Here is a 27,073-nt window from a genome sequence, read left to right as displayed (position 1 = left end):
ATGCTCCCCAGTCCTGTTATAACATCCTCCAGCACGCCTTTTTCTGTCAAGGATATCTTGAAGTTGGAGCTGCAACAGCAATCGCAAGAATTCCAGTTCATCTCGTGCTTCTCGGGTCTATCTGGCGCGCTCCCGGTGCAGACCGGTGCTTTCCGAGCGCACTCGCCGCCCTCCTGCATGCTGGCTCGCAGGGACAGCCCGAGTCCAATCAGCTCGGAAAGCGACGAGAGGATGTCGTACCTCGGTGCGCTTGCAGGAGCCGACAGGCTGCACGCGGAGTCCGGACTGCCAGTGGAGATGTTCAGCAACCCGGCGCAGATCCACCCTGTGGAGCTGGAACTGGAGAACGAGCGGGAGGAGGACCGAGACGCAAGTGAGTACATGAATAAATGTCTATATTTGAGAGTGTTCATGCATCGCCCAAAGTTTCAAAAAATGAATAATGACAATTACTTGCAAGACTCATTAAATCCACATTGCTTATTCAACGTTTCTCCACATGCAAATATATGCATGCATGGTGCTCAGTTGCATTAAAAAAAAACAGAGCATGACATTATTGTTGAGGTAAACGCACGAGAGATGACACAAGAGTTGTAATAAGTCAATTTTGACAGTTTTGATTGACACTTTCAGTAAGGTTATTAAGTTAGCCATATGTTCATTTTGAGTAATGCCTTTGTCCATCTGCGGAATTTTGAGTGAAAATTGTCATCATCTATACTAAATAGTATTAATAGACATCTGTGTCCTGCACTGGCCTTTGAAAGGTTCACCTGAAATAAGGATAATAGCTATAATAAAGTGCTCTCTGAAGTTTCAAATATATATATACCTGCCGAGAAACTACATCTTGTGATGATTCAGTACCTGTATGAAAAAAAAATCTACCCAAAATTGAAGTTTTGTGTCAAATGTGTGTCCCACGAGAAATAATCTTATTTGAAATGTTCGATATTAAAATAGATAGATCAAATAAATATGTATATGTACGTAAAATAAACAAATTTTTGTCTCAAATAGAAATCCCAACGTAATAAAACGAAAAATAAATTCTGTGAAAATAAATGAAGTGATGCAGACATGGAAAAATATACTATTAATATTGTGATAATTTTTTGTCTCAATAGTTAATGTCAATCTGATAAATACACGGAAATAAATTAACTGATGCAACTCTAGTGTCAAATATTTAGGCTATATGGTGAATTTGTAGGTGACTTCAAACTTGCATGTGTCGTCACGCAGAGGTCGGTTGTGCATCGCGGTGCGAGGAGGCTGAGAAGCCGCCGGGCAAGCAGCAGAGAACCAGAAGGAAGCCCCGGGTGCTCTTCTCTCAGACTCAAGTGTTCGAGCTGGAGCGTCGCTTTAAGCGGCAGCGCTACCTGTCCGCCCCGGAGAGAGAGCACCTGGCGGGTTCGCTCAAACTCACGCCCACGCAGGTGAAGATCTGGTTCCAGAACCGGAGGTACAAATGCAAGAGGCAGCGGCAGGACAAGACACTGGAGATGGCGGGGCATCACCACCACCATCACCATCATCACCCAGCGGGTCCTCCGCCGCCTCCCCCGCCGCCCAGGAGGGTGGCCGTGCCGGTGCTAGTGCGGGATGGCAGACCCTGTTTGACTGGATCCCCGACTTATAATACGTCGTACTCAGCAGTGGGAGCTCCGAGCGCGTACGGCTACAACGGCTACCCGGCCTACAGCTACAACAACTCGGTGTACACCAACACTTACTCTTGTACTAGTTTACCTGCTCTGCCGCCCTCCAACAGCGCCGCCAACGCCTTTATGAACATGAATTTGGGACCGCTGGGCGCGCAGACGCAAAGTCAGTCCGCACAAGGAGCGGTGGTCCCTCCGTGCCAGGGGACTCTGCAGGGCATCAGGGCATGGTAATGCACCTTTGGACGCACAGTTTGGCTACCTTTTGAGAATATTCTGAATGGGGTGCAATCGAAATATAAAGTTTGACTGAATTAAATGCAGCGGGCTACGTTTTATGACAGTGTTATCAATGAAGTCATCCAATTGAAAGCTTTCCGCAGTGAATTGCCACAAGTTATGATCTTGATCATGAGGCATCTATTGGATACTTTTTTTTTTATTATTGTGATATAGGCTAAAAATTGTTTTCCCTTCACGTGTGACACATTTTTTTCCAGCTAGTGAATTAATGGAGCTGTTGTATTTATGGCTGTTTACGCCCATATTCAATAAACTGAAAATTATAAATATGAAATGAAATTATGACACTGGCATTTATTTTTAAATTTTGTTTTGAAGGTGTGTGTATTAAAATGTTAAACCATTGTTTTAATTTAGCAAATGTTTGTAAACAGATTTTCATTATTGATGTAGGGCATTTCAATATTTAACTCAATGAAATGAGTAAATGAAAGTTAGTTTCTGTGTTGAACTAACTTTTATTTACTTTTTTTCATTAAACAAAAAAAATCGAATATTTCAATCAAATATTTAGTGTTACATTTAACCCATACAGAGCATATCGGGAAAATTCAAATGAAGCTGATGCTTTTAAATTACTTTGTATACTCACTTTGTATACTCACTTATACTTGTATACTTACTTTTTCATTTCGTATAATATTTATAAAGACAGTATAAAATCAATACAAATGTTGAATTGGCCAAAACTTAGTAACCAACCTAAATTATTATTATTATTATTATTATTATTCACTTGGCTGCCTAAGTGCATGGCTCCGAGTTCGATGAAATTTAATCTCAATATTAACGTCTGTATCAATGTTACGCAAAATTCATTGGGCCGTCATGAAATATAATGTTCAGAAATCCTAAACTGACGCCCCCATTTAATTTGAAGGACAATTCTGGAGCATTACAAGTTTAGAGTAATCCCCTCCTACTTTATACTGTAATTGTATTTAGCCATATTTATGTGGGGCATACAGCGCAATCCACAATCGTCAGTGCACATGAAATTAATTTTGAAAATAATGCGAAAAGGACTGTTAATCATGGAAAACAGCTAAATTACTGCTCGTGTGGTGTCCTAAGACTTTTGCACAGTCAAGCGTGAACTTTAAAACAAATCCCCTGAACTATATTTTTTTTAAAAAAGTGACACTAATCTTTAAATAGTATTAGTGTCTTTCCTGTGAGAACGTTACAAGAAGGATTTGCTGAGACGAGAACCAGAAACTTGGAGAATGTACTTCCGGTCAGGATTCGCAGATGGACATTAACCAGACAACCTCACAAGATGCACTTAAAAAAAATGAAATAGAAATTTAAAAATGATGATGAAACATGCTTCTGTGTATTGAATCATATACTCCTCCAAGAGTTAATTGGGATGCCCACGCGTGCATGTGTTAATTAGAATCCATTAGTGGTTCTCCTCCTTGCTGGCTGTCACTAATGGAGGCGAATGACAACATAAACAGAGCGTTTGTCTCCATGATGGACACTCACTTCCCCCTGGTCGCTGCGTCCGCGGTGCACGGCGGTGCTATAGTGTAAATAGAGCTGGCGACAGGACGGCGGTGCCTGAGGACGCAGGCCGGACGACGGCAAGAGTGCAGCGATCGCTATCTGCATGCCTCCAAAGATAGCAAAGCTCATCTGAGTGAGGTGGCGGACAAAAGGCTCCCATGGTAACCACTCCAAATACACACACAGAGGAGCAACTCGTTTGGGCTGGGAGACCTTTTACCTATCTGAGGTCATTTTATTAAGTCCTCCCCAGGGCAATATATAGCTCTGCACAAAAATATCACATATTTAAAAGAAGGGGGAAATGCAACTTTTGTTTCATGCTGTGCATAATTGATACAATTGGGTCTGTGGGCCACAGTTTATACGCACTTATAGTTCATAACTATAATTAGGTCAGCATATTGTAGATTGGAATGTTATATATTTAAAAATCAACTCAATAAGAAAAAAACATATATTTGTTTATATTAAATTGTAATAACCTCGAGGTGTTGATCCTGAATCAATTTTGAACATTTTTATATACAAATTATAGTAAAATAATGTATCCATAATTGTGTAAAATGAATGAAATCATGCGCTCATATTAGATATAAATATAACATTGCGAAAGATCTTTAAAGGGAAAGTTACTTTGAAAATGTCGTTACAATAGTATGGTCTATAAGCGCGGGTATAACATTGAATTGTTATTAATATCGTGTTTGAGTAACAATTATCAATTAATTATTAGGGATCAGCCATTTTTCTGTTGACAGAAAATAATATTGCAGTTGCTCAGGTAACATTCAATCACGGCTTAGTTTACAAATGTCACATGACCAAACTCAGAAAACAGCTTTGATTTGGATTTTGCTGCTGAATTCATATTCCACAAATGTAAGCTCAAACAGAATACCTTCTGGCTGAGTACCGCAGATGAGTGTATCCCTAGCTACCTCACGGGGACGCTGTTTTCTCATCACCAGAGACAACTCTATATATCTTCATACCTGTAGCTGGTGGCTCAGTGTGGAAAGTCTCAAGTCAATGCATTTAACATACTTGTTGCATGTGACAATTTACATGTTAACTAAATTGATTAATGTGAACCAAAATCATTAAAAATACAAAATGTTTTGACTTGCATATTTTTGGGGGAAAATGTCTGCTGGTTTGACCTATTCTTATGTGTGCAAAGTCTCACCCAGTAAGATTTTTAGGCTTGTTCCAGAAACATTTAGCAGATAACATCAGTACACTAGGGAATGTAAACATTTACAGTGAAACCTCGAGAGCTCTATACTAAACTCTATCAGCTCCCCTATGGGGACGCCACATCCATCAAAAGCCAAGCACACCATCCCTATGTGGCCTCTCCTATTTCTCCAACAGTTTACTCCTTTCCACACAATTTGAAGCAATATAATCAAAACTCTCTCTTCCCTCTGTCATTAAGACAAATCGCAGTTGTTAGAACAAACAGGTGAATATCATGAAAGGAGGAGACCAAGGCTGGCTCAGGGAGTCAGCACCCCCCTTTTTTTAACAAACCTAAAAAAATTGTGAGGGTTAGTAAGGGTGCAAAGGTGTCATCACAGCAGACAAGAGCTGGAAGGCACAGCGACTGAGCTAATGTGACAGCTTCCTTTTCAAGATCAAGTTCTAAAGGCCAAGGAGGTCTGTTTCCTCTTCAGTGTCCCTGACTGCACCTGTGTTGCTTTAGAACACACACATACACACACACTGCACTTCGCCCATGAGCATGGAAGTGCACAGGAGCTGTGCGCTGGATCTTAAGTTCCAGTCTGAAGTGTTCCAATGAAGATTTAATGACCTTGCGTGCATTTTCAAAGAAAAAAGAAGCATGGGTGTGAGTGGGAGAGAAAGTGGTGGACACCTGCATTCATCCATAACAATGGTGCAATGTTACACATACTCCCAAGGTTTCACACTCATGAAGGCCAATATTACAGAAATATTTTTTTTCTGTTGATGAAAAACTTTGCATGTAACTTTTTTTGACAGTAAGGTTCAGGGAGAACTAAGAGAAGCGCTTCATATTCCGAAATTGCCTTAGCGTGTGTGAAAATGGGACCGCGTCCACAGGTGCTTGCTCCAAGGGATTTTGAGTAGAGGCTTGAGTTTCCAAAACAGGCTTCTAACAGTACACAAGGGAGAACGTGCCTGTCCATCTGCCAGCCCTTTGTCAACACCAGGGTCTTTCAATACTGTACACATATGTGTGTTTCAAAGAGAGGAATAAATCGCCTTGTACTACATTAAATACACTTGGATGGGACGCATTGGAAATTTGAATATCTCCTTTAACCTAGTGATGCAATTGAAAAATCCCTTTGTCAAATCTTATTAAACTGCGTATTGTGTTGTGTATGTGTGGAATATTTACATACCCTCTACACCAACTACAATGCTGTCTTGAGATATAAAGCAGCGCTCTCGCTCAGGACACCCCACCGAGGCTTCAGGTCAAAGTTGAAAGCAGCACCTGCACTCGAGAAGACTGCACCTGTTTCAAACTAAAAGGACATTTCAGTTTGACATTCTATACTGGAATCATTAAATGTCCCATTGGTATTGAGTTGACACATACTTGACAAGAACTAATGTATATAAAATAAATAAATAGAAACCAAAATGATTTTGGATGATTTATGAGCACTGTCCCCTGCTCATAATTTATTATTTAATGATGAGTGCAATTCAGAATCAGTAAAACAGTTTCCATTTCCTCAACATGGGTGCGTTAGCAACATTTTACGAAAGAGCTTATTGAGCTGAATCTTGAATTTTGGGGGCGCGGCCTATTATGTTCCATGCAACCCGTGCCTTCAAAGGACGTGACGATAACACAGTAGTGACAGAATAACGTATAAATGAATAAGACTCAGAAAAGCCATCTGCAGACAAGGCAATAATGGTGAATAGCTGAGAAGGGCATGGGGTTGTCCATGTAAGTACCACAAAACAAATTATGATCACATTTTTAAGCATTGAAAAAGTGAAATTAAATTAAATATAAGCTTTCGATATACCCAAAGCCTAGTTGTGGACAATAAAAAGGGGCCAAATAAAGCAGGGGAAAACGCAATCCATCTCATTCCTCAAAATATGCAGATTTGGGTGTTATTATAAATGATGGTGGGGTTCAAGTTTCCACCACACATTTAAACAATAATAATAATTAAAAAAAATCAATTAAAAGTCTTTGTGAATGAAAAGCTTTTGAACTGCAAACATGAAGTAACAAACGTTAGGAAAATAACACTACTGCCCTCTTCTGGTGACAATCCGTAGCCTCTATTTGAAGAATTTTAATACTGTGTGAGATTTCTTTCGCTTAGCAACATAAATCAAATTGTGCGTAATCAGCAAACGGCGTTTTAAAAACTCTTTCTGAAAATGCCTGTCTGACTAATGGGACAGTGGAGATGGGTCATGATGCGATTTCATACGCTGTGCGTTATAAGCTGGCTTCACCTCGCGGTGTTTACATCTCTGCCTCCATCTGCTGCGCTCGCCTCTTGTCGTGCTGGTGCTTGGTGAGTCCGTACTTGAAGAACTCGTATACGGACCAGCTGATGGCTGTGGAGGGCATCTGGTAGATGACCCGCGCTTGCACTCCCTTGAAGTAGCCCCGCAGGCCGCCCAGCCTATATACCGTCCGGAAGGCGTGGGCCAGGCCTGTGATTCGTCTGTGGGCTCCTTGGCTGGTCGACAGGGAGCTGAGGGCAAGCGACTCTTGTGTGTTGAGGAGGGTCTTGCACACGTCTAGCGGAGTGGTGGCGGCGGCAGCTAGGGCCCCGGCCAGGGCGCCGGACACCATGTGGGACGAGGGGTTGTATTGTCTGTGGGGGTTGAGCAGCTCCTGCAGGTATTCGTAAGTCATGAAGTGGAGCGCTTGGAAGGGCACGTTCATAGTCAGCTGGGTGGTGTAGCTGCGGTAGAACGCCCCCGGGCCTTCCTTCTGCCACACGGCGCGTATGCAGTCCAACGCGCCGCGGTAAGGGGAGTTGTACATCTGCATGCGCTGCTTCACAACTTGGGAGGACCACGTCGTGACAACGAGAATGTCCGAGCGGTCGTAAGAAGTAGTTGAAGACAGAAAACGAGAAAAAGAGAAATGAATGACGAGTGTATAAATAATAGGACATACTACAGTACTTAACTTATGTATGTATATAGTCATAAAGACCTCCAAAACAAAACATGGCTTGTACCTTCTGATGGATTCATGGCTGCATCGTGAAGCAGAGTGGCCACACACCCGGCTGCTCCTGAAATTAACATGACTCAGACATTAAAATGATCTCAGGTAAGTGGAAGCATATACTGACTGCGGGGGTGGAGTAGGAAAATATCAATAGGAAGCCTTTGCTAAATAAAAAAAAAAACATGGCATTGTTTTGCATTACTCAACGAGTTCTCCAATCTTGTGAGACATCTAGTGGACAACACTGTTCATTGCTTTTATGGAAGCCCCCCCCAAAGAAGGAAAACCAATATTTGGTTGGGAGAAAGAGGACTTACCCAGCCTCCTAATACTCTGGAAAGAAGTAAGAGAGAGAGTAGGGAAAACATGGAAAAGGGTACAATGGCATTCAGTATCAGGATTTCCACATACGGGAATTGAGTAAAATCTAACTGGAATTTAGCTGCAGAACTACACTGAATGGAAATGCTCAATCCAATCTGATGCCAGAACGTTATAGCATTACTAATGGGCCTCGATGGTAAACGGTGTGGATATACAACAGTATGGTTTAGTATCACCATACAGCACAGCCTATTTGTGTAATCTGTAAGTTTTATGGTACCATTAGCCAAATGGCTGTTAGCCCCGGGGTGGATCACATCACTCAGAGTCTTTTTGAGTTTCTCATAGCTGGCAAAGTACAGGGCATGGGCAGGCCCCGCTCCTATGGCGGTCACGTTCAGGCCTCTCATTGGCCGCCACGCTCCCTCCGTGGCCACGATACGGCGGAGGGCATCCATCACGTTCCGGTAGCGGGCGGCCGGGTCGGGCTGGAGGCTCTGCATTCTTGTCTGGGGAGGAATCAAAATGGAGGCAAAATCAACAATGACACAGCAATGAAAGAGCTCCGTGAGCAAATAATGGCTGGAATTGGGTGTGCAGAGCGTGTCGGTGTACACGTATTATTGAATAGAAGGAAGCACGAGGCTGTAAGCGCCAAGGTCACGAGGACACGGCTGTATATCCTGCCTGTGTTCGCACTGACACAAGATCACAACTTTCTTTGTGTCCGCAACCGTAAACAGCGATAAATTAATCTGACGACCGAGTCAATCATATTGCTCTCGCGTGTCAAGTAAAGAGTTGCGCAAATAGTGACATAATCCTCCAACAGCAGCATTCCGGTTGACAAATTTACAACTGAACTCCATTCTGTGTACACATGCTGAAGGGCTTGTGCAATGAACAAACAGGGCCCCATGAGACCCTGTGCTACTAGGAATGAAGGGCTAACAGAGAGCTAACTAGGCAATGCTGCACACATTAGCCAAGCTCGACGTGTACACAACGTTCTCAGTTTACAGCGGCGCCTAACGACGAGCAAAACTAGTTAGTGTACGAATGTCAGGGGTCAGCAACCTTTTTAAAACTGTGAGCAACTTTGTTGGTACTGATTAACACAAAAACCTTTGCTCAAATTACCCTTAACTGTATTATTAATAATTAATGATACTGCCCTAGGGCAAGACACAAATTACGATTTATCAAATAATTCAATCAAGAATGATTTAGCATTGAAGAAAATAGATATGTATCAAGGATTTCCTGCTGAGCTCCATTAGCTGTTTACAAAACAGGACAACAGTAAACAGGAGCCTCGACTCGGTCCATGCAGGCTGTGCGAGAAGACTACAGGTGTTTAAGACGTGGATGAAGGGTGGGCATGTGATCTTTTCAGTGTGACACAGACAGCTGGATGTCCTAAGATGAATTTGTGTCATCTCTTCAACTGACTTGACCTTGTGGTCAAAAGGTCTGGACACAATCCCATCCTTACAAAAGGAGACATGTCTCTCTTGTCAGCTGATTTTGTAAGATTGGTCTGCTACAGATTGGGGTCACTTCCCGAAAAAATAGGAATTACCTTGGTGAAAGAACTTTTGAACGACTAGAAATATATTTTACTTGTGAATGTCTGTGTATTTTATGTTGATGCGTCCTGTTTCTTTATTCCTTGGACCTGGGGTTTGCAAATAAGGTTGATTGATTGATTGATTGATTGATTGATTGATTGATTGATTATTAATAGCTCAGTGGTTTGAGCTTGGCTGAAATGCCAACTGTTGACTCATGTTAGCAACTTTTTCAGTTTACCCTCCAAATAAACCTGTTAACATTAGTTACAAAACAAGCTAATCGTTTTTTTGTTGTTGTCATTTTACTAGATTTGGCGACAAACAAGACGCCGAATTAGTGACTCGATACAAAACCAGGCTACAAATGATACGTTAACCACTTCATGTTAGTTGAGTGGTTAAGTTAGCATGCTAACGCGTTACCTAGGAGAAGCTAACCGCTGACCTTGTGCTCAGCTCTGACGCGTGTTTGGGTTAGCATGGGAGGCTAACGAGCTATGCCAACAGCAAGGTAATTCTACCAGAATGCATGGTTTAGAAATAGGCTGTCCAATAGTTATCCACCACCGAGCTAGGCTACCTTAACACAATCGATGGGGAACATGAGGCAGTGCTCCATAATCCCGGCCACGGCTCCGGCCAACATGTGCGTGCTCGTGGAGGCTCCCTGTGGCAAGCCCTCGTAGTCCGGTTCAGAGTCATCTGTTTGATCCTGAGCGTTACGGGTCAAGTCGGCAGTCTGTAGTTCGGTCTCGCCTCCGATCCTCGGCGAAAGGCTACCCACGATACTTTCCGAAACTCCCAGGAACCTGCCCCTCAGCCATCGAACTTCTGCCCCGGCTGATGCACCAGCAACCCCGGGATCGTTGCCTGCAGACTCCGCTGTCATCCGACGCCGCCTTACAAATCCACCCGCTTCCATGAGAAACCGAGTGACTGGAGGAAGGGGGCTGATCAGCCACGCACAAATGTCTTAAAATGTACAATTCGGCGCCAAAACTTTGCATTCCCTTAGGTGGGTTTGGCAGCTACTTGCCCGGCTACATTCCCACCCGTGTCGTTACTTCCTAGCCGCAGCCAAGCAAAGGCCGAGGAATGACGGAAACACGCCAAGGCCCAAGCGACGATGATGATTGGCTCCGAGAGGCATGTCCTCCGCCCACTATAGGCTGACAGACCTGTCATTCAAAATGGTGACTGCACGTTAAGTAATGTGTTGCCTTCAGGAAAACAGAAACAGAAAGTTTGGCGTTATGTTTCTAGTCATGTGTCCATCCAATTTTCATGCTGTTTTGCAATGTTGGTATGATGGAAAAGTTACAATTATAAGTTAATAAATGATTATATTTACCTTCAACTGTTTTAGTGTACAGCATGCCACCTCATTGCATTGTTTTGGACACCTTATTGAGCCACATTATCAATATCATCTAAACTCATCAACCTGGAAAATGTTTTTCTGTCTGTTGCAGATTCAGCACATGCTTAAAGTCTTACAAAAGTATCAACTGCTTTATAAATTGTAAAAATGACCTTTATAAAATCGCCCTCCAATACAGTCCATTAAATGTTGTCTGACAATTTCATTCTGAAATCTGATTTAGTTGAAGTTAAAAAGCTTAATATAACTCTATGATACAATTAAAGAATACTTCAAGGTCCATCAGTTTCTCAGTCTGGAGGGAAAGAAAGTTATTTTTCCCCTCCAAGCAAATGACGCGTTGGTGTTTTGTTGTGGTGCCGAAATAATAACCTAATTTAATTTTCTCCTTTAATGCCTGAGAGAGCCTTGGCAAGCTGGAGTGTTGAATTTCTGCCGACAAAGGGGAACAAAGTGTTAAGTTCTGCTTACATGAACAAAATCTCCTGCTTGTGATCTGGTTACAGCCAATTGGGTGTCGTCCGCAGACGTTCCTTAAAGGAAAAGTGGAGCGTTCAGCCTGTCAGGATCATTTCTCTTTCCTCCTCTAATTCAGCAAGGGAGAAGGGTGGCGGCCCAGGAGGGAAATCCTAGAACACCCCCAACACCTCGTTTTACTCCCTCATCCAACAGAGTGCACCATCTATGCAACCAAGAAGACTTATTTTACACAATGTAAGCAAAATACAATCCAGAATTCCCCATTATGAGGAAAAGATGACATGATTATGTCCTGTTGTTTTTGTAAAACTATCCCTTCCTCACACCCTAGCAATCTTCTCCCTGTAGACTGATAATGGTAATGATGATGATGTATGGCTTTTCAAGCAGGCCAATACCTTTTGCAGCAATAATGTCTGAAGAGCCCATCTCAATGCTCTCATGACAATTAACCAGGTCAAGTACAATATAGATAATATACAACACCAGTCAAGTTAGAAATCAAAAACTTCTTATTCAATATGCCCAAGTACAGAATATTACAGCATTATTTACAATACTCCAAATAATAGCATTAATGCTATCATAATTTTCTTTAAGAAACACCATTACACAATTAATCACTGGGTGAGATACAATTTGCTCAAATCACAGTGGCAACACTGTGAACTCTGTTGCTAACCAAAACAGCAGCACTAAAGCACTTGGCGCTCAGATGAATTTCAATGTTGCCAATGAGCTGCTTTAGTATTAAATCATGTATTACGGTACAAGGTGCACAATGTTATGTGGCCATATTCTATTTTATGCCATTTTACTTAAATTATCTGACACCTACATAACAATTGCATACATTGTGACAGCATACTATATGTATATATTTATATAGGGCGTGGGAGAAGGCCACAATCCCTAGTTGAGCATATTTCAGCAACTGTTTCATGTTAAGTGGTTCCAAATAATTCATAACTTTTTTGTTTTGATGACGTGGCTAGTTTTGACCTAATATATGGAACAACTGCGTCCTCTGGTGGTCAAAATGAATAATGACAATCAATATGAATATATATTTTAAAATGAATATTTTGTAATGTTCAGCATTGATTTATGCATGGTGGTCTAGTTTATTGCTTAAAACAAAATTATGAAAGAAACTAAATTATTTGTATAACTCATAAAATAGTGACTTTTGAACCTATTTTTTTTCTTTTCCGTGGGCGAACCTGGAGGTGGGAAGTGGGATTCTTTACGCTCTCAATGGCTGCTGTAATGTGGACTCATCGTGCACGGAGGGTCACGACCGTTTTGGGTTCTGTGGCAAGAGACAAAGCCTACACACACGCCGCTTTTAAATCACAATATGACGCACTGGTCATCGGTGGAGGTGAGGACCGACGAATTTTGGTTGTGCAAAAAAAATAAAAAATAAAAAGATGATAAGAAAAAAAAATAGTTGGGCTTCGCAAATATTTTGTGCAACATTTCATTTAACTTCAAACAACTGCAATGCATGACAAATAATTTTGTAATATTTGTCCTGTGGAGAATAAGCTCTCTGGTTAATGTATGACTTTATATAACCCACAGCTTTAACTTTAACTTGGAACGTAATTTAACTGGACTGGAAAACAACTTGTGTGTAACTTTACTCTTCTGTAAAATACCCCCCCTCCCCTCTTCCTCCCTGTTAATGTCATTGCAGGACACAATGGACTAGTGGCAGTGAGTCCCTGTTATACGCTATACTACTATGGTATTGTGGCTCTTGTGTTTCCGCATGAAAAGTACTGTTTTTGTGTGTTTGTGTGTGTATACACAAGGCTGCCTACCTTCAGAAGGGAGGTTTACAGACAGCAGTGCTAGAGCGCAGACATGTGCTTGGAGGTGCAGCGGTGACAGAGGAGCTCTTCCCCGGTAAGACGTCGCCATTCTCTGGACTGATACCTAAATGGAATATACCTCTGCATTTTGGATTTTGTAAGATTCTGGTCTTAACCACTCTTTACACTTTTGTGCTTGCAGGTTTCCATTTCTCCAGGTGTTCCTATTTGCTCAGCTTATTACGGCCGCACATTCACGCGGACTTGGAACTGAAGGTATACGATGCAAACTTAAAAAATCACGCGACATCTTTTTGAACCACCCGGTATTTCCTGTGTTCTCAGAAACATGGGCTGAAGGTGTATATGAGGGATCCCCATGCTTTTACTCCAATGTTGGAGGAGGGGGTAATGGGTGGGCCACCAAGGTCACTCACACTAGGCTCGGATCTCGCCGAGAACCAGAAGGAGATCGGCAAATTTTCCCAGAAAGATGCAAAGGTGATTAAACAATACATGCTTGGTTTTTATAGATACTCTCTGCTGCACATGGATTAGCTCGAACTGTCTCCGCAACCAGGCTTTTTCAGAATTTATTTTGCACCTTGAGAAGCTAGCAGGCGCTATCCACCCACTCCTGGATGCCCCTCCTGTTGACATTCCAGGGGTCACAACTGGCTCATTCAAGAGGAGGCTGGCCGCTGCCAAAACACTGAAGCCTGTTGTCAAATGCGGTAACATGATTAGAAAATTCGTTTAAACATGAATGTCACAAAGTGTCACCATTGGCTGTGTGTCTATTTTTTAACATTATTGTAGGCTTGAAATTAGGCCGAAACATTCCAGAGTTTTACGAAATCGTAACAGCGCCAATCATGAAGGTTTGTCGATATTTATTTAACAGAATATTTACTTCTGTTTCTAACCAACACCACTCGTGTTTTTTCTTGTCAGATCCTTAATCGCTGGTTCGAGTCAGAGCCACTGAAAGCAACCTTAGCTACAGACGGTGTGATTGGAGCCATGACCAGTCCCTGCAATCCTGGCAGCGGGTGAGACAACTTGTTAAGGAAATCAAAATAGAGGTTAACAAGCATCACCAGATGCCCACGTTTTATTAAAATATACAAAAATAATGAATGCAATAGATTAAGGCAGGCCATATTTGCCCCTTTTTTGGTTTCCTTCCATTCAAGCCACTCTGACTGGAATTTCACATGTACACGTTGTAGGTACGTTCTCTTGCATCACGTGATGGGAGAGTTAGAAAAAGAAAAAGGTGCCTGGGGTTACGTGGAAGGCGGAATGGGAGGTGTATCGAAGGCTTTAGCCAACGCCGCCCGATCTCACGGTGCAGACATTTTCACCGAAAAGGTAACGTTTCATCATAGAAAGGCATCTGCCAATCCTGCAAACGTGTCACGACTGGGTATTTTTTTTTCTCCAACTGTGGTTTTTGCTTAATATGTGACTTGCAGGATGTAGAAAATATTGTTGTTGACTCAGATGGTGCTGCCAAGGGAGTTGTTCTGAAGGGTGGCACAGAGATTCACAGTAGAATAGTTCTTTCAAATGCCACCCCTTATGTCACATTCAAGAACCTCACACCGCAGGTAAAAATAATTATAGAAAAATATCATCAGCAATATTGATCATATATTTTTGACTCCTTCCTGTTATTTTCATAGGGTGCCCTTTCATCAGAATTCTTAAAAGCTGTCGATCAAATCGATTACACCTCACCCGTCACCAAGATTAATGGTAAATATTTGGGCTTTTTATGCAACTGTTAAATCCATTATTAAATTACTATCAAAACAGAAAGATTCCCCATGCTGTCTGCACAAGGTTTTAAGTGCCCCCCTTCCTTTGTTATTGATAGTGGCAGTGGACAAGCTGCCAAACTTTCTGGCAGCTCCCACACCAGACAACAAACCAGGACCTCATCATCAGTGCTCCATTCACATCAACTGTGAGAGTGTGGACATACTGGAGTCGGCCTATATGGACGTTATGAATGGACGACCCTCGACGAGGCAAACTGCAATTAACAATGACACAAACCATTTGACTACTTGACAAGAGCTGCCAAACAATCAAATTTATTTTGTGTCTTGTCCTTCAGGCCTATGATTGAGATGACCATCCCGTCTGTGTTGGACCCTACTTTGGCGCCCTCTGGCAGCCATGTTGTGTTACTGTTCACACAGTTCACTCCCTTCTGCATTGAGGGAAGAGAGTGGACTGAGCAGGACAAGGAGGCCTATGCAGATAACGGTATAGGCAAAAAAATAAAATAAAAAAGGGAGCCATATTTTATTTAAAATATATTTTTTAGGATTTAATAATTATTTTTTGGAAAGCGCACTACATGCTTGAGCACTGTCAAACAATAAGACTATTTAAACTGAAATCTATTTTAGTTTAACCTTACTAACTTGTTAAAAATACATCTGTGTCTGTTTCATGTAGTTTTTGACTGGGTGGAGAAATATGCCCCGGGATTCAAACAGTCGGTGGTGGGCAGGGACATCCTGACTCCGCCTGACCTGGAGCGTATTTTTGGGCTCACCGGCGGGGTAAACACTTGTTTGACACTAGCAACTGTTCAAACACGCCCCTCTAGTTAAATGTCATTTGACTCTGCACTAAGCGATGAGTGTTTGCGTTGACTTGGCGGAGTTACAAATTTACTGTACTCTTCACAAGATACTGTTGATTTCCATGCCAAAGCAAATCTCAAATCTGCTGAACAGAATATCTTTCATGGATCAATGTCGCTGGACCAGCTGTACCTTGCGCGACCATTGCCCTCACTTTCAGACTACCGTACGCCGATTAAAGGCCTGTATCTTTGTGGCAGTGGCAGTCATCCAGGTTTGCTTAGAACACCCAAATCCTGTAACTGCTGTCATATCCAAAATTATAAACTATTACTTTTTTTCAGGGGGAGGTGTGATGGGATCTCCTGGATGGAATGCTGCAGTAATCGCCATGGCTGACCTGAAACGCCGCTGACTGATAAAATATCACAGTGTGCAGTAAAAACACTCGACATTTTTATCTGATCAGATATGAGGCCATGCACACTTTATTGACGGGCATTTTAATTGCATGCAATTATAAAAATCTGTGAATAGGCAAATCAGCCGGCAAACTTGGGTCCACTGCAATATTAATGCTAAAGGCTCACTTGTGAAGTAAAACAGTGCAATGTTGCTTTTTTAAATGTATGAATTTATATATGTAATGCATCCTTGATACTGTACTGTAAACGGGAAACTGGTACTACATACTTTCTCATAATTGCCAAACATGTTGTTTTTTTAATGTGAAATCAAGTAAATAAACCCGAATGGACTTGAAGCAGATCTCGCCCTTGTGCGAGGAAATATAAGCGATAAGGTCATTAACATTGAACTATACAGGTTGTTTCTTCATTGGTTCCATGGTGTAATGGTTAGCACTCTGGACTTTGAGTCTGAATTGAAATCTCGGTGGAACCTTTGCTATTATGGTATCCCCGCTGCTCTTGGTTGTCTTTGATCACTTGAGTTTTGAGTGTTTGTTGATACCCAAGCAACACATTAAAAATCTATCGTAGCTTTGACAGTTCAGAAAGACATTTATATTTGATTACTCCAATAATTGCATAGCAAAAACTTTCCACATCTCACTTTGTGCCTTTTCTCAATTCCAACATTTACAGAGGACTTTGAGGGGTCCACCAAGACTTGAAATCAAATAGCTGAACTCAAAGTTCAGAGTGCTGCCCATTACACCATAGAGAACCCATAAGGTTTTCTTTATGTTTATTCTCCTTTCACTTTTCTGATTCAATTCAGTATTAGTAATAAAATACAGATGGAAAGGAATGAGAAACTGAGCTAAATCTCAATCATGTATTCACATACAGAGAGCCAATTGCTCCATCTGCAGGATCTGGTGGGGATCGATATTATTTTTATATTCGGTATTCCATAATATGAATGTATCACAATGCAACGTGGCTTCTATCACTGCAATGGAATGAGAACTATGTGACGTGGGGCGGGGGGGGGGGGGCGGGGTGTACTGCGCCTTTAAGACGACGCTCGAAATCGTCAGGAAGCGGCTGGAAACGCATCCGCCGCGGGGAGATTCCCACTCGACCGACCCCACACCTCCATTCACCGGACACTGACAACAAATCGGATGCCACGGTCGTGTTGTCCACGCCGTCCCTAAACAAGTGTCTTCTCATCGATTCATCGGGGCTGTTTTAGGGGACGATAAAGCTGGATGGTTGCGCTCATGAAAATCACCCGTGACATATGTCGTCTGTTGGGGTTCGCCTGCGGTAAGAAACACTTTGCCCCAACTTTTTTTTAAAGTCGACCAAAAGTAAACAATCTTTTTAAATCATTTGGCCAGCGTCTGCAATGAGCTGGACTTTTAACTCTTCGTTTCTTGTTCGGATTGTGGAGATAAAATGTGGTGTTTTTAGATTGAGTCCGATTGTGGTACAATGCCAGTTACACCCTTTTCTCGGACTACCTTCAGTCAGTACATGCCATAAAAGTGGGCTCGTGCACTTTTTTAGATAGGTTGTCTCATTCCACGGAATGTGTAATGAAACGCACAAGTGAAGATATATAAATGGCTTGATAGTGAAACCAGATGAGGGTTAGAGGAGAAGGCAGTACGTAGGAATGACAACAATGCCTCAAAATCCTTGTCAGAGCACAGCAGACATATATACAAAAAGGAAGGATATTAATGTTGGTGTTCGGGATGATCGGGTCATTGGGTGGGGAAATGAAATACAAACAATATCGAATTGATGTCATGATCATTTCAGAGGCGCTACGATTAATTGACATAATTCATCGATTAATCGACCAAATATTGATAGTCGATGATCGAATTATGACTCATTTGTGTACAGCGCTACTAATACATTTTTAGGTGGTTGAGGTTTACTAGTACAAGTTTTTGAAGTTTAACCATTTTATCTCTCTGATGTAATGTTAAAAAATAAAACATGTGTAGCCCCCACTCCCAAGTTTTCAAAGAACCAATCCCAATGCATATTACAACCATTGTTACAGGCTGACAGGACAGTCATAGAAAGCCATTATGACATGTACACATTTGGTACGTCCTACTTTAAAGCACTTTCAGTGTTCCCAAAACAATACATGTACAACACATATTGATGCTGTTAAAAAAAAAAAGCTACTAATATCAGGTGTCTGGGCTATGTTTCTCCCAAATACATAGCGTAACATTTTAAAACATTTTTTTATTACTCCAGAAATAAAAAGAGCAAATATAATATGCATTGTTTTTGTCAAATGTGCGCTAAATTACACTTTATTAGCAATTTAAAGGACCTCCAAGTTGAGTTTTTGTTGTGGCCCTGTTGTGTTATGCATTCTTGTGGAACGAGCTTTTCTTCCAGCCAAACACTCTCAAATCATGAGACAGAGACACTCTTGTTGCAGACGTCCAACCGCCTTGGATGCTTGCCACATACCGTCACAATGATACAAAAGTATCAAAGTGGAACACTGGTATTCTTTTTATGCTTTGTGAATGTTTTCAGGTTGAGACGATTAAAACTTTCTAAAAGAAGGACAACATTAATCAGTCCACATAATCGTACAAAGGACATGGCGGTGTCGGAGTGTTGTTGAAAGCCTAAAAATGTCTCATGAGTCACGTTTTCATCCATTACTATTTTATCCGATTTGAACAAATAGAAACCTAACACCGCACACGCGCCCACGTCCCAGTGTGTTTTCTCATCCTTTGTGTGCCTCCACTATCATCCGCAGGATTTTCACATGGGTGTTTCTGAGAAACAGGTTCTCAATGTCAAACACCGCTGGTAGTAATTTCGTTTTCTCTGAATGCCTCACCCATCCTGGCTATTTGGATTGAAAACCATGATCTTATCCCTGCAATCTCCCAAATGTGTCATCAGATGTCATTGAACTTTAATATAACAAGGAAGTCAATTATCTCTATCTGACATCTAGGTGTCCAGTCAATCTTGCAATATAAACCAATCTTGACTTTACATAATCTCTTTACATCGGGCAGGACATGTCAGTTCAACATGCAATGGTCTGATTTGTGTTTGTACTGCAGCATAACCTGTCAGGAAATTCAATAAAGATGATGAATGTTACGTGGGATCTATACCCTTAAGGGAGGGGGGGGAGTATTTTTTTTTTTATACTGTCATCCTGCTTGATTATGATCCTGTCATGATGAGAAAGAAGTTCAAAGAGGAAAACCTAGAAATGTGGCAAGTCCTGTTTTGGTAAGCGTGTGCCACACACTTTGGCAACTAAAAACTGATAGTTGACACTTTTCCAATAATTTGTTGGTGTAATCAAGAGTGAAATAGAATAGAAATTTTCGCCATATCACTGCATAACATTCTGAATAAAAAGTAGTGTACATATGTGTAAATCAGCATTTGATTAGTTCAAACGTTCATATGATTAGTGAGTAGAAAATTGAGTACCTTTTGCTGTTTTGCGAAGTGCAGTAGCATAATTAACCACTCTCCCAACAGGTCCGCCTGCGCAGCAGCAGGAAGAACACAAGGACCGTGGTGCCACAGTCCCTGGCCCAAATGATGCTGGGGCGTTATCACAGGTAAATAAACAGGGTCAAGCCAACTGGGCACTGTCAACACAATCTGACTGTGTGTGCACTCGCGTTCAGGATGCATTAAATGTCGAGGAGGACCTGAGTGATGATGAGAAGGCCAGACGCAGAGCAGAGCGACGCAGGGCCAAAAGAAAGGTAAACACACATTTTGATCCTTTTTAAACAGTTTTTGTACACGTTGCACTTCCTCAAGTGTGAAATGTTTTGCTTCAACTTTTTTCTTCTTCTTTGAATTACCAATAGAAGGTATCAAGTGATTTGATTCATTTTTACAGCCCAGGATCAACTTTTAAATCTTTTTACAGCGCCGTCGAATACGGAAGAAGTCAGGGCAGTTGAAGCAAACTGACAAAGAGAGACAGGTAATCATTGTGGTTTCTACATTGGATTGAGCTGTGCTACGTTGGATAATAATAATGTGGTCCTCCTCGCTAGGATGAAGACGAAAAAGGCAGCGAGTCGGAATTGGAAGACTCCGATTCGGAAGCGGAAGCTAACGTGGAGGGCCAGAAACACCTACCAAAGGATGACAAAAAGGATGTAAAAGCAGCTGCCTCAGACAAGCCCACTACCTCCAAAGCTCCCACTCCCTCCAAAGAGCGTCAAAAGGCCAAATCGACGGAAGAGGTGGGGACTTGTTTACATTATTTAACTGTGAATAGTTCCGTTTTGCTTTACGTGGTCCACAGGAGCCCGAGTGGGACATGAGCAGTGCCTTCTTTGCCAACGCCGCCAGCCACGTCAAGCCTAAAGGCCGCAAGTCCAAAGAGAACAAAGAGAACGAGGCCAGAAGGAAGGTACTTGTCCGGTCGTTCGGCGGGATGAGGTGTGTGCGTTTCAAAATGTTCGTGTGGCACTGGTGTGTTTGTTCCTCTTGGTGGTGCAAAGTCTGAGGTGTAAAAAGTAGACTTTGCACCACCTTTAAAAGCGGCTGCCGGAAAGTGCGTTTTTGGGGATGGGCATTTGACGAGATTTTCTTGATAGGGGCAAAGCAATTGTTTACAGTTCTGAGATTTGTCAATAGATAGTTGCAGCCCTCGTCATATAACGAAAATAACTTAAAAACATTACAGGAATCCTAGTTCCAATGCAAATACATAAATAATATTAAAGTTTAAATATAACGGTGACAAAAATCACCATTTTAGATTCTCTGCCTCTTCTCATGTGCAGTACCTATCTTGATGTTTGCTTTCATAGCAGTGCATGTAAATTATGTCGTTGTCATTGCAGACACAGCTCACTGAAGCCATGACAAGGAAAAGCACATCACTTGCAGGTAAATAACATTCAAAGCCTACGTTCGAAGATTGTGCCTTGCTTTCGACAATGTCCACATGAACGTGCGCTGAATAAATATCTATGAACCAGTTGTCTTGTCAGTGACCAGCATATTTGTTTGCTGTAGAAAAAGGAATAAAGCTAGTGCAAGAGGAACAGTACTCACAAGCAGCCCGCATGTTTACAGAAGCCATCAAATGCGACCCAGCTGATTACAGGTGCGTCCCCTCGTCACATTCCTTATTTAGTGCTTACTTTGAAACATTAATTTGTCAATTACTAAGAAATGACATGCATGCTGTAAATGTATGTTATTGCTGTAGGTTCTATGGGAACCGTTCTTACTGCTACTACTGGTTGGAGCAGTACCCTCAGGCCCTGGCAGACGGAGAGCGCTCCATCCAGCTGGCTCCAGAGTGGCCCAAAGGATACTTCCGCAAGGGCAGCGCTCTCATGGGCATGCAGGTAAGGCACTAGCGCCACACTGGCCTGACTTGACTTTGAGCTTCTCACTTGCGGATAATCGCTTGACAACGGCGTGCCAATGTGTCTTAGCGGTACAGAGAGGCGGAGAAGGCTATGGAGCAGGTGCTAAAACTGGACAAAGACTGTGAAGAAGCTGTCAATGAACTCTATGATTGCAAAGTGCTGCAATTGATGGTGAATACCTACACAATTTTTTTTTTTTTTTTTGGAATGACGAAATTGTCATCAAACATGCTTTGTGCTTCAGGAGTATGGTTTTGATGAAGTGGACAGCGGGTTGCTGCTAGAGAAATTCTCAACGGTGCAAGCTGTTTTGGCAACGTATTTCGATGTTGCTGGAGGTCAGTTGGCACTCATGACTTACAGCAAAGAAACATTTTGGGTGTGTCTACCCTCCCTCCCTTAATCGAGCTTTTGTTTCCTTATTTTACAGCGCCTAACCAAGATCAGTCTGTTGTACAACATGGGTAATGTAATGTTTATTCATTATAATTGGTCGACACAGCCCAAGATGTTTATTTGTCTGTTGTCATTTCACGTTCTCTCTGTTTTTCCATCAGGCCTTGCCCATCTCTGTGGGTGGGAAATGTGACAGCGGAGCTGACAGAAAAACACCTAAAGGACGTCTTTAAAGTGTACCGTAAAATATTTGGTTCTATTTAATGTCAACAATATGACCTAAATAGCACTACATAGCGTTGACTTGGCGAACATGCTGACTGTACTTTTTTCCAAGTGCAGTGTTTGTCTGTGTGCTACTTAGCCCTATGCAGCTGTAGAACTAAAATGTATCCTTTGGGTACCAATAAAGGACGATCTTATCTTGAAACATTGTTAATTGCCACACGTGTAGCACAAAGTTGTAAAATTAATCAAACTCTATGCTTCGATAACAAGTGGCAGCATATAGGGGTAATGCTGGAGCATGAAATCAATCTGTGTGTTTACTTTACGCAGTGACAGTGATGGCTCAAAACAAAATCACTTGCCCAGACTTTTTACAGCCACTTTAAATCGAAATTTTGGTTTGTAAATCCTGTATTTGACCAATTGCTCGTGTTCTTTACATGGCAGGTATGGCGAGATCGAAAGCATCCGTTTGCTGCACGAGAGGTTTTGCGCCTTTGTTAATTTCAAGAATGCCAGTGACGCCGCCCGTGCGAAGGACAAACTCAACGTGAGTACTAACAGCTTACACTCACCTAGTCATTGCTGTTACAAAACAAATTCCTTTTTAAATTTGCCTTCCCTTAGGGTCATTTTATTGAGAACACACGTGTAGTGGTGCGCTATCCGGACCGTCGCCTGCAGCGAATTCCTCCTATTCCTCTCGGTGTCACGCAGCAAGCGGCCGCTGCTGCTGGGTAAGAAGCACGCCATTGTACACTGGTGCCCTGATTTTTTAGATTAATAGACAAAAGAATGGATAAAAAAAAATAAAATTTGTGCATCAGATTTCAGTCTTTAATTCGTTGCTCCTCCTTGTGTGCAACCATTGACCAGCAGAGGGCAGTATCAGCTATACAGACATGCTACCAGAAGAGTTAGTGATGAAACAGAAGGTCTGCTACAGTTATGTCAGTCGTTTTTTTTTTTTTTTTTTCCTGAGTATAAAAATGCATAATGTTAGTTATCTAGTTATTTGACTCGATGCAGGTGTAATTGTCTTAATTTCATGGTTAGTTTTTTGAACAAACATCCACTGAGTAGTAGCTTGAAGCATGCATTAAGCTTTTTTTTTTTTAAAGGAAATGTTCACTATATGCTGCTTGTTTTGAAATTCAAAATATTCGACAAAGATTCGTCTGAGCGTCACTCTTAAGTTAGGTAGGACTGAATTTTTTTCCCCTCATCACGCGTATACTTCCTCTCGTCTCAGACTACGGCGACGAGGCCCCGTGAACGGAGATGAGTGTTACTTCTGGAGAACCACAGGTTGCTATTTTGGAGACAGGTGTCGCTACAAACACATTCCCGATCACAAAGGAAATGACAAGAAGCCGTGGCTGCCTTAATCACGCTTCCGAGTTTACAGAAAACCGGGACACGGCGTCAGAGAAACTGGACTGTACGTTACTCTGCAGAGCAGTGTCTCTCGGCTAGTATGCAACATACCCTGGTAAAAACGGAGAACAGTCAACGTCAGCGCCAGCACTCAGGTTTAAACACATGAGAAGTCTAGCATATGCCATGATGCACTTTGACCACAAAACAAGGGAGCAACAACATCGCCTAACAGTGACTTGATGCCACATGCTGATTTCTTGGTGCCTTAAGGGATACAAGCAAACCTCACACACACATGGTCCCATGTTTTCTATTGGTTGCACAGCAAAGAACAAATGATTGTATTATGCGACAAATGGGTAGAAGGCCACTTTGAAAAGAAATGACATGGGAAAATGACAAGTTACAGGATTAAAGTTTGGAATGTACAAGAATGGAGTAAAAAAGGAAAAAAAACAAACCAAAACGATTTTGGGATGGTGTCTAAACATTAACAAGTGAATATCACAAGTGCTGTGTAGACCAGTTTAGTTTGTAGTCTCATTTATAGATGCTGATTTTAGTCTCATAAAAAGAAAGCTTTTTGTATGAGCTCTCATTTCTTTTCAATGTGGCCTTCATATTTTGTGGGGGGAAAACAGAATTACATTTAGTTTTACTTCTCATCAGCATTTTCTTAAAACTGGATTCAATCTTTTTGGCATCACCTTCTAATCCAAGTCTTTTGTTAGAACTCCAAATGGCAAAACAAGCCAAAACTAGTGCCTTATTTGCAAAGTTGCCTTGATTCATACAACCAGTAGAAAAAAAAACCCCTAAAGGGACTAGATACTAATCCTGATATGTATCTTAGACTTTTATTTTCTTCTTAATGCAGTGTCAACACAGCACTGCTCAATCTATGCAAAGAAAAGAAAGAAAAAGTGCTAATCTTCTTTTCTGGACGAACACGTCCACACTCAACACTTTTTTTGGGCTATGACGCTTGTATGTCCGACCTGTTCTGGTCCTTTGTTTAGACAATGCAGTTAATGAAAAGCTATGTTTATAATCGGTCAGTATTTCCTTGAACCAAAGAGTCCGGTACCTCTGCACGGGGGGAAAAAAAGGCCTGCACATTAGTGCATTAAAATTGGCATTGTCCAATCTAACTGCAGTTTCTAGTTTAAATCCACACTACATAAGTACACGTGACAGTATTTATTTCCTATTTATCGCTGTTTATCTTTTTTTTTTATTGAAGTTCCTGTCACATTAAGAATAGGTTGAAAAATGTCTTTAATACAAATTGTTTTATTGTTTGGTGAGCGTTCTTATTAAGCACACTTTATTCTAACACTGTTTGTGGCACTTGTGTTCCGTATTTGTTATTTTCTTAAAAAATCTATAAAGAGGGATTGGGCGCCCGACTTTATAGTTGCCGCATGTACAAGGTTCAACTGCACATGTATTTAAGTTTGACATTTCTTGGCTTTGTTGTTGCTTTATTGGTGCATTTCATCCTTTTTCCAAGAAGGTTTTTTCAAGAAATGGTATTTTCAGTTTCAATGCAACGCATTGTTGTTGAATATTTTGTATTATCGTCGCTGCACTGTCATAAAGAGTGTTTTGTATTTAATAAAGATTTTTCACATCCCTATGTTATCTTGGCAAGAATTCTTTGTGATTTTGTTGCTTCCACGAGGTGGCAGTATTGAACATGTTAACTTTTAACTTTTTTAATCTCACCCAGTCAAACAGAACCGAAGGCAAAATTTGTTTGCATTTGATTTGTTCTTAAGACTAAAAGCTCACCATGAAAGCAACATTTATTGCAAGAACCTGTGTTTTTTTTGTGGGTAAAAAATAAATAACTGAGGTAAGGTAAGGGTAAAATATGTCAGGTGTGTCAAAGTATCCTGTCTATCTGTCTGACTGACAGACACGAATAAAGAATAGTTTCACAGCTACTGTAAGCTTTTGTATTTCTTTTTAATAGAAATGAATACATCTCTGAGTATTATCTGTCTACATGTGTTGCTCCACCGTTTGTGTTCAAATTACATAAAGGACTGAGGGATTCACTGCCATGATATATCACTGGCTATTACAAGTTTGTCCTTGCAATTTGAAGCAAAAAAATAATAAAAAATCTCCCACATTACACCACTGCACCTTGTAAGCTGTGTATAGCGTTAGAGGTGTGTTTTAGCAGGAAATTCTCTCCCAATTCCAGGAGTATTTGACCTTTGAGGTTTCACTGTACACAACCCTGCACAAGTGCATCCCTCCCCCTCTCTACTCTTTGATTTTAAACTCTAACCAACTTTTCAGAAGGCGGCTGGCTGCGGTCACGTGGAAAGGCAGCTTGTTTATTGTTGCAGAGCACGTCTGCATTTGATGCCTCCGCAGATTGCGGCACGGTGCACAGCGAGTTTGGTTGTTGTAATTAGAGGTCGAAAAAGAAGAGCGACAGCATAGTGGACTAGTGGTCAGCATGTGTGCCTCACAGTCTCAAGTTTGGACTCTGGCCTCATTGCGTGGAATGAGTGTGAGATGCAGCATCCACTCAAGACACACACAAATACAGCAAAGCTATTTTAAGCCCCACAGTTCCTTTCTCTTTTTATTTCCATGGCTCACTCACTTTCCTCTTCCTCTGATTTGGTCTCGCTAATAGGGGGTCTGCTTTTCCTGTACGGATTTACCAGTCAGGGCGGGACCACCTGCCCAGTCCCCCCACCATCACGTGTACTCGCGTACAACACATAAACATCCCAATTACAGCCTTTTTACACATGTGCACAAAAAGTCACACATGCAATGCAGCAACCTAAAACTTCATGGATGTGCAATGAGTCTAAGAATAAACCAGACAGACTTAAAAAAGGATGCCGCCGAGGTTTACTTGAAACCTGAAATAGTTTATCAACACAACGCCCCATAGCCAAACTTGACCATGTAGCTAATTTGGTAACAGGTGATTAAGGAAAATAAATAAATAAACACATTTAAAGATGTTTGATGGATCCCAAGTTGTGCTCAAGTGACCCTTGGTTGGAAAAAAAACAAAAAAAAGAGCAACACGTTTTTGTCACATTTGACGTCTCCGCTGATGAATCTTTCTGCTCCCTGGAGCGTGATAATACGTTTGACAATAGTAACATACTCTTGGCTCGGGGTGGTATGTCGTTTTCTCATCAGTCACGTTCACCGTAGCTACATTTGAGGCGGCGGCTATTTTGAACGCTGGTGGTTTGCGGTGCTCTCGACAAGGAAATATCTACGCTGCGGTGCGGGAAGCTTCTTTAAGACACTTGCAACTCTGGATGTTTGGATCTATTCCTGAAGCAAGGCCTTCCTGTTGGTCACACGCA

The 27,073-nt window shown here is 41.6% G+C and overlaps 4 protein-coding genes across 7 annotated transcripts; 3 read left to right on the top strand and 1 right to left on the bottom strand.

Moving 5' to 3' along the window:
- On the top strand, window positions 1-1,901 carry nkx2-3 (NK2 homeobox 3). The gene is made up of 2 exons (XM_085922285.1): window positions 1-373; window positions 1,249-1,901. Exons 1-2 carry the CDS (start codon window positions 1-3, stop codon window positions 1,899-1,901), a joined length of 1,026 nt encoding a protein of 341 aa, XP_085778411.1.
- A 4,222-nt stretch (window positions 1,902-6,123) lies between these two features.
- slc25a28 (solute carrier family 25 member 28) lies at window positions 6,124-10,721 on the bottom strand. Its single transcript, XM_085922408.1, has 4 exons — window positions 10,177-10,721; window positions 8,303-8,531; window positions 7,706-7,762; window positions 6,124-7,526 (listed from the first exon to the last, which is right to left on the bottom strand). The coding sequence occupies exons 1-4, from the start codon at window positions 10,516-10,518 to the stop codon at window positions 6,976-6,978; spliced, it is 1,179 nt and encodes a 392-aa protein (XP_085778534.1). The 5' UTR covers window positions 10,519-10,721; the 3' UTR covers window positions 6,124-6,975.
- A 1,993-nt stretch (window positions 10,722-12,714) lies between these two features.
- Window positions 12,715-17,053, top strand: pyroxd2 (pyridine nucleotide-disulphide oxidoreductase domain 2). Its single transcript, XM_085922407.1, has 16 exons — window positions 12,715-12,841; window positions 13,160-13,179; window positions 13,278-13,371; window positions 13,480-13,553; window positions 13,623-13,778; window positions 13,858-14,011; window positions 14,097-14,158; window positions 14,232-14,329; window positions 14,510-14,651; window positions 14,756-14,890; window positions 14,966-15,038; window positions 15,160-15,313; window positions 15,403-15,554; window positions 15,750-15,856; window positions 16,034-16,154; window positions 16,225-17,053. The coding sequence occupies exons 1-16, from the start codon at window positions 12,715-12,717 to the stop codon at window positions 16,293-16,295; spliced, it is 1,740 nt and encodes a 579-aa protein (XP_085778533.1). The 3' UTR covers window positions 16,296-17,053.
- A 331-nt stretch (window positions 17,054-17,384) lies between these two features.
- On the top strand, window positions 17,385-24,630 carry LOC147050122 (uncharacterized). Of its 4 annotated transcripts, none has more exons than XM_085922509.1 (17): window positions 17,385-17,616; window positions 19,846-19,928; window positions 19,998-20,078; window positions 20,249-20,305; window positions 20,379-20,570; window positions 20,606-20,740; window positions 21,177-21,222; window positions 21,352-21,442; window positions 21,548-21,689; window positions 21,780-21,884; window positions 21,958-22,051; window positions 22,144-22,177; window positions 22,271-22,345; window positions 22,785-22,887; window positions 22,965-23,074; window positions 23,217-23,272; window positions 23,590-24,630. In XM_085922509.1, the coding sequence occupies exons 1-17, from the start codon at window positions 17,559-17,561 to the stop codon at window positions 23,610-23,612; spliced, it is 1,485 nt and encodes a 494-aa protein (XP_085778635.1). In that variant the 5' UTR covers window positions 17,385-17,558; the 3' UTR covers window positions 23,613-24,630. The 4 variants fall into 4 exon arrangements, with proteins under 4 accessions (XP_085778635.1, XP_085778634.1, XP_085778632.1 ...); XM_085922508.1 differs by having other exon boundaries at window positions 23,214-23,272; XM_085922506.1 differs by lacking the exon at window positions 23,217-23,272 and having other exon boundaries at window positions 20,633-20,740.
- Window positions 24,631-27,073: the final 2,443 nt, after the last annotated feature.

This window comes from Syngnathus leptorhynchus, chromosome 10 (genome assembly GCF_054491065.1).
Source record: "Syngnathus leptorhynchus isolate UIUO chromosome 10, UIUO_Slep, whole genome shotgun sequence".
Taxonomy (NCBI): domain Eukaryota; kingdom Metazoa; phylum Chordata; class Actinopteri; order Syngnathiformes; family Syngnathidae; genus Syngnathus; species Syngnathus leptorhynchus.
The sequence above is the reverse complement of the archived record's forward strand: the minus strand, read 5'-3'. Positions and strand labels throughout refer to the sequence as shown.

Coding starts and splice junctions, on each gene's coding strand:
- LOC147050122 (XM_085922505.1), top strand. CDS start 17,559: ATGGTTGCGCTCATGAAAATCACCCGTGACATATGTCGTCTGTTGGGG. Junction 21,223..21,351: donor GAAAAGCACATCACTTGCAG/GTAAATAACATT, acceptor TGTTTGCTGTAG/AAAAAGGAATAAAGCTAGTG. Junction 22,052..22,143: donor GTATTTCGATGTTGCTGGAG/GTCAGTTGGCAC, acceptor CTTATTTTACAG/CGCCTAACCAAGATCAGTCT.
- slc25a28 (XM_085922408.1), bottom strand. CDS start 10,518: ATGGAAGCGGGTGGATTTGTAAGGCGGCGTCGGATGACAGCGGAGTCT. Junction 7,763..8,302: donor TAACAGCCATTTGGCTAATG/GTACCATAAAAC, acceptor TGTTAATTTCAG/GAGCAGCCGGGTGTGTGGCC. Junction 7,527..7,705: donor AGCCATGAATCCATCAGAAG/GTACAAGCCATG, acceptor GGTCCTCCCAAG/TTGTGAAGCAGCGCATGCAG.
- nkx2-3 (XM_085922285.1), top strand. CDS start 1: ATGCTCCCCAGTCCTGTTATAACATCCTCCAGCACGCCTTTTTCTGTC. Junction 374..1,248: donor GGAGGAGGACCGAGACGCAA/GTGAGTACATGA, acceptor GTCGTCACGCAG/AGGTCGGTTGTGCATCGCGG.
- pyroxd2 (XM_085922407.1), top strand. CDS start 12,715: ATGGCTGCTGTAATGTGGACTCATCGTGCACGGAGGGTCACGACCGTT. Junction 12,842..13,159: donor CGCACTGGTCATCGGTGGAG/GTGAGGACCGAC, acceptor ATGTCATTGCAG/GACACAATGGACTAGTGGCA. Junction 14,652..14,755: donor CAGACATTTTCACCGAAAAG/GTAACGTTTCAT, acceptor TGTGACTTGCAG/GATGTAGAAAATATTGTTGT.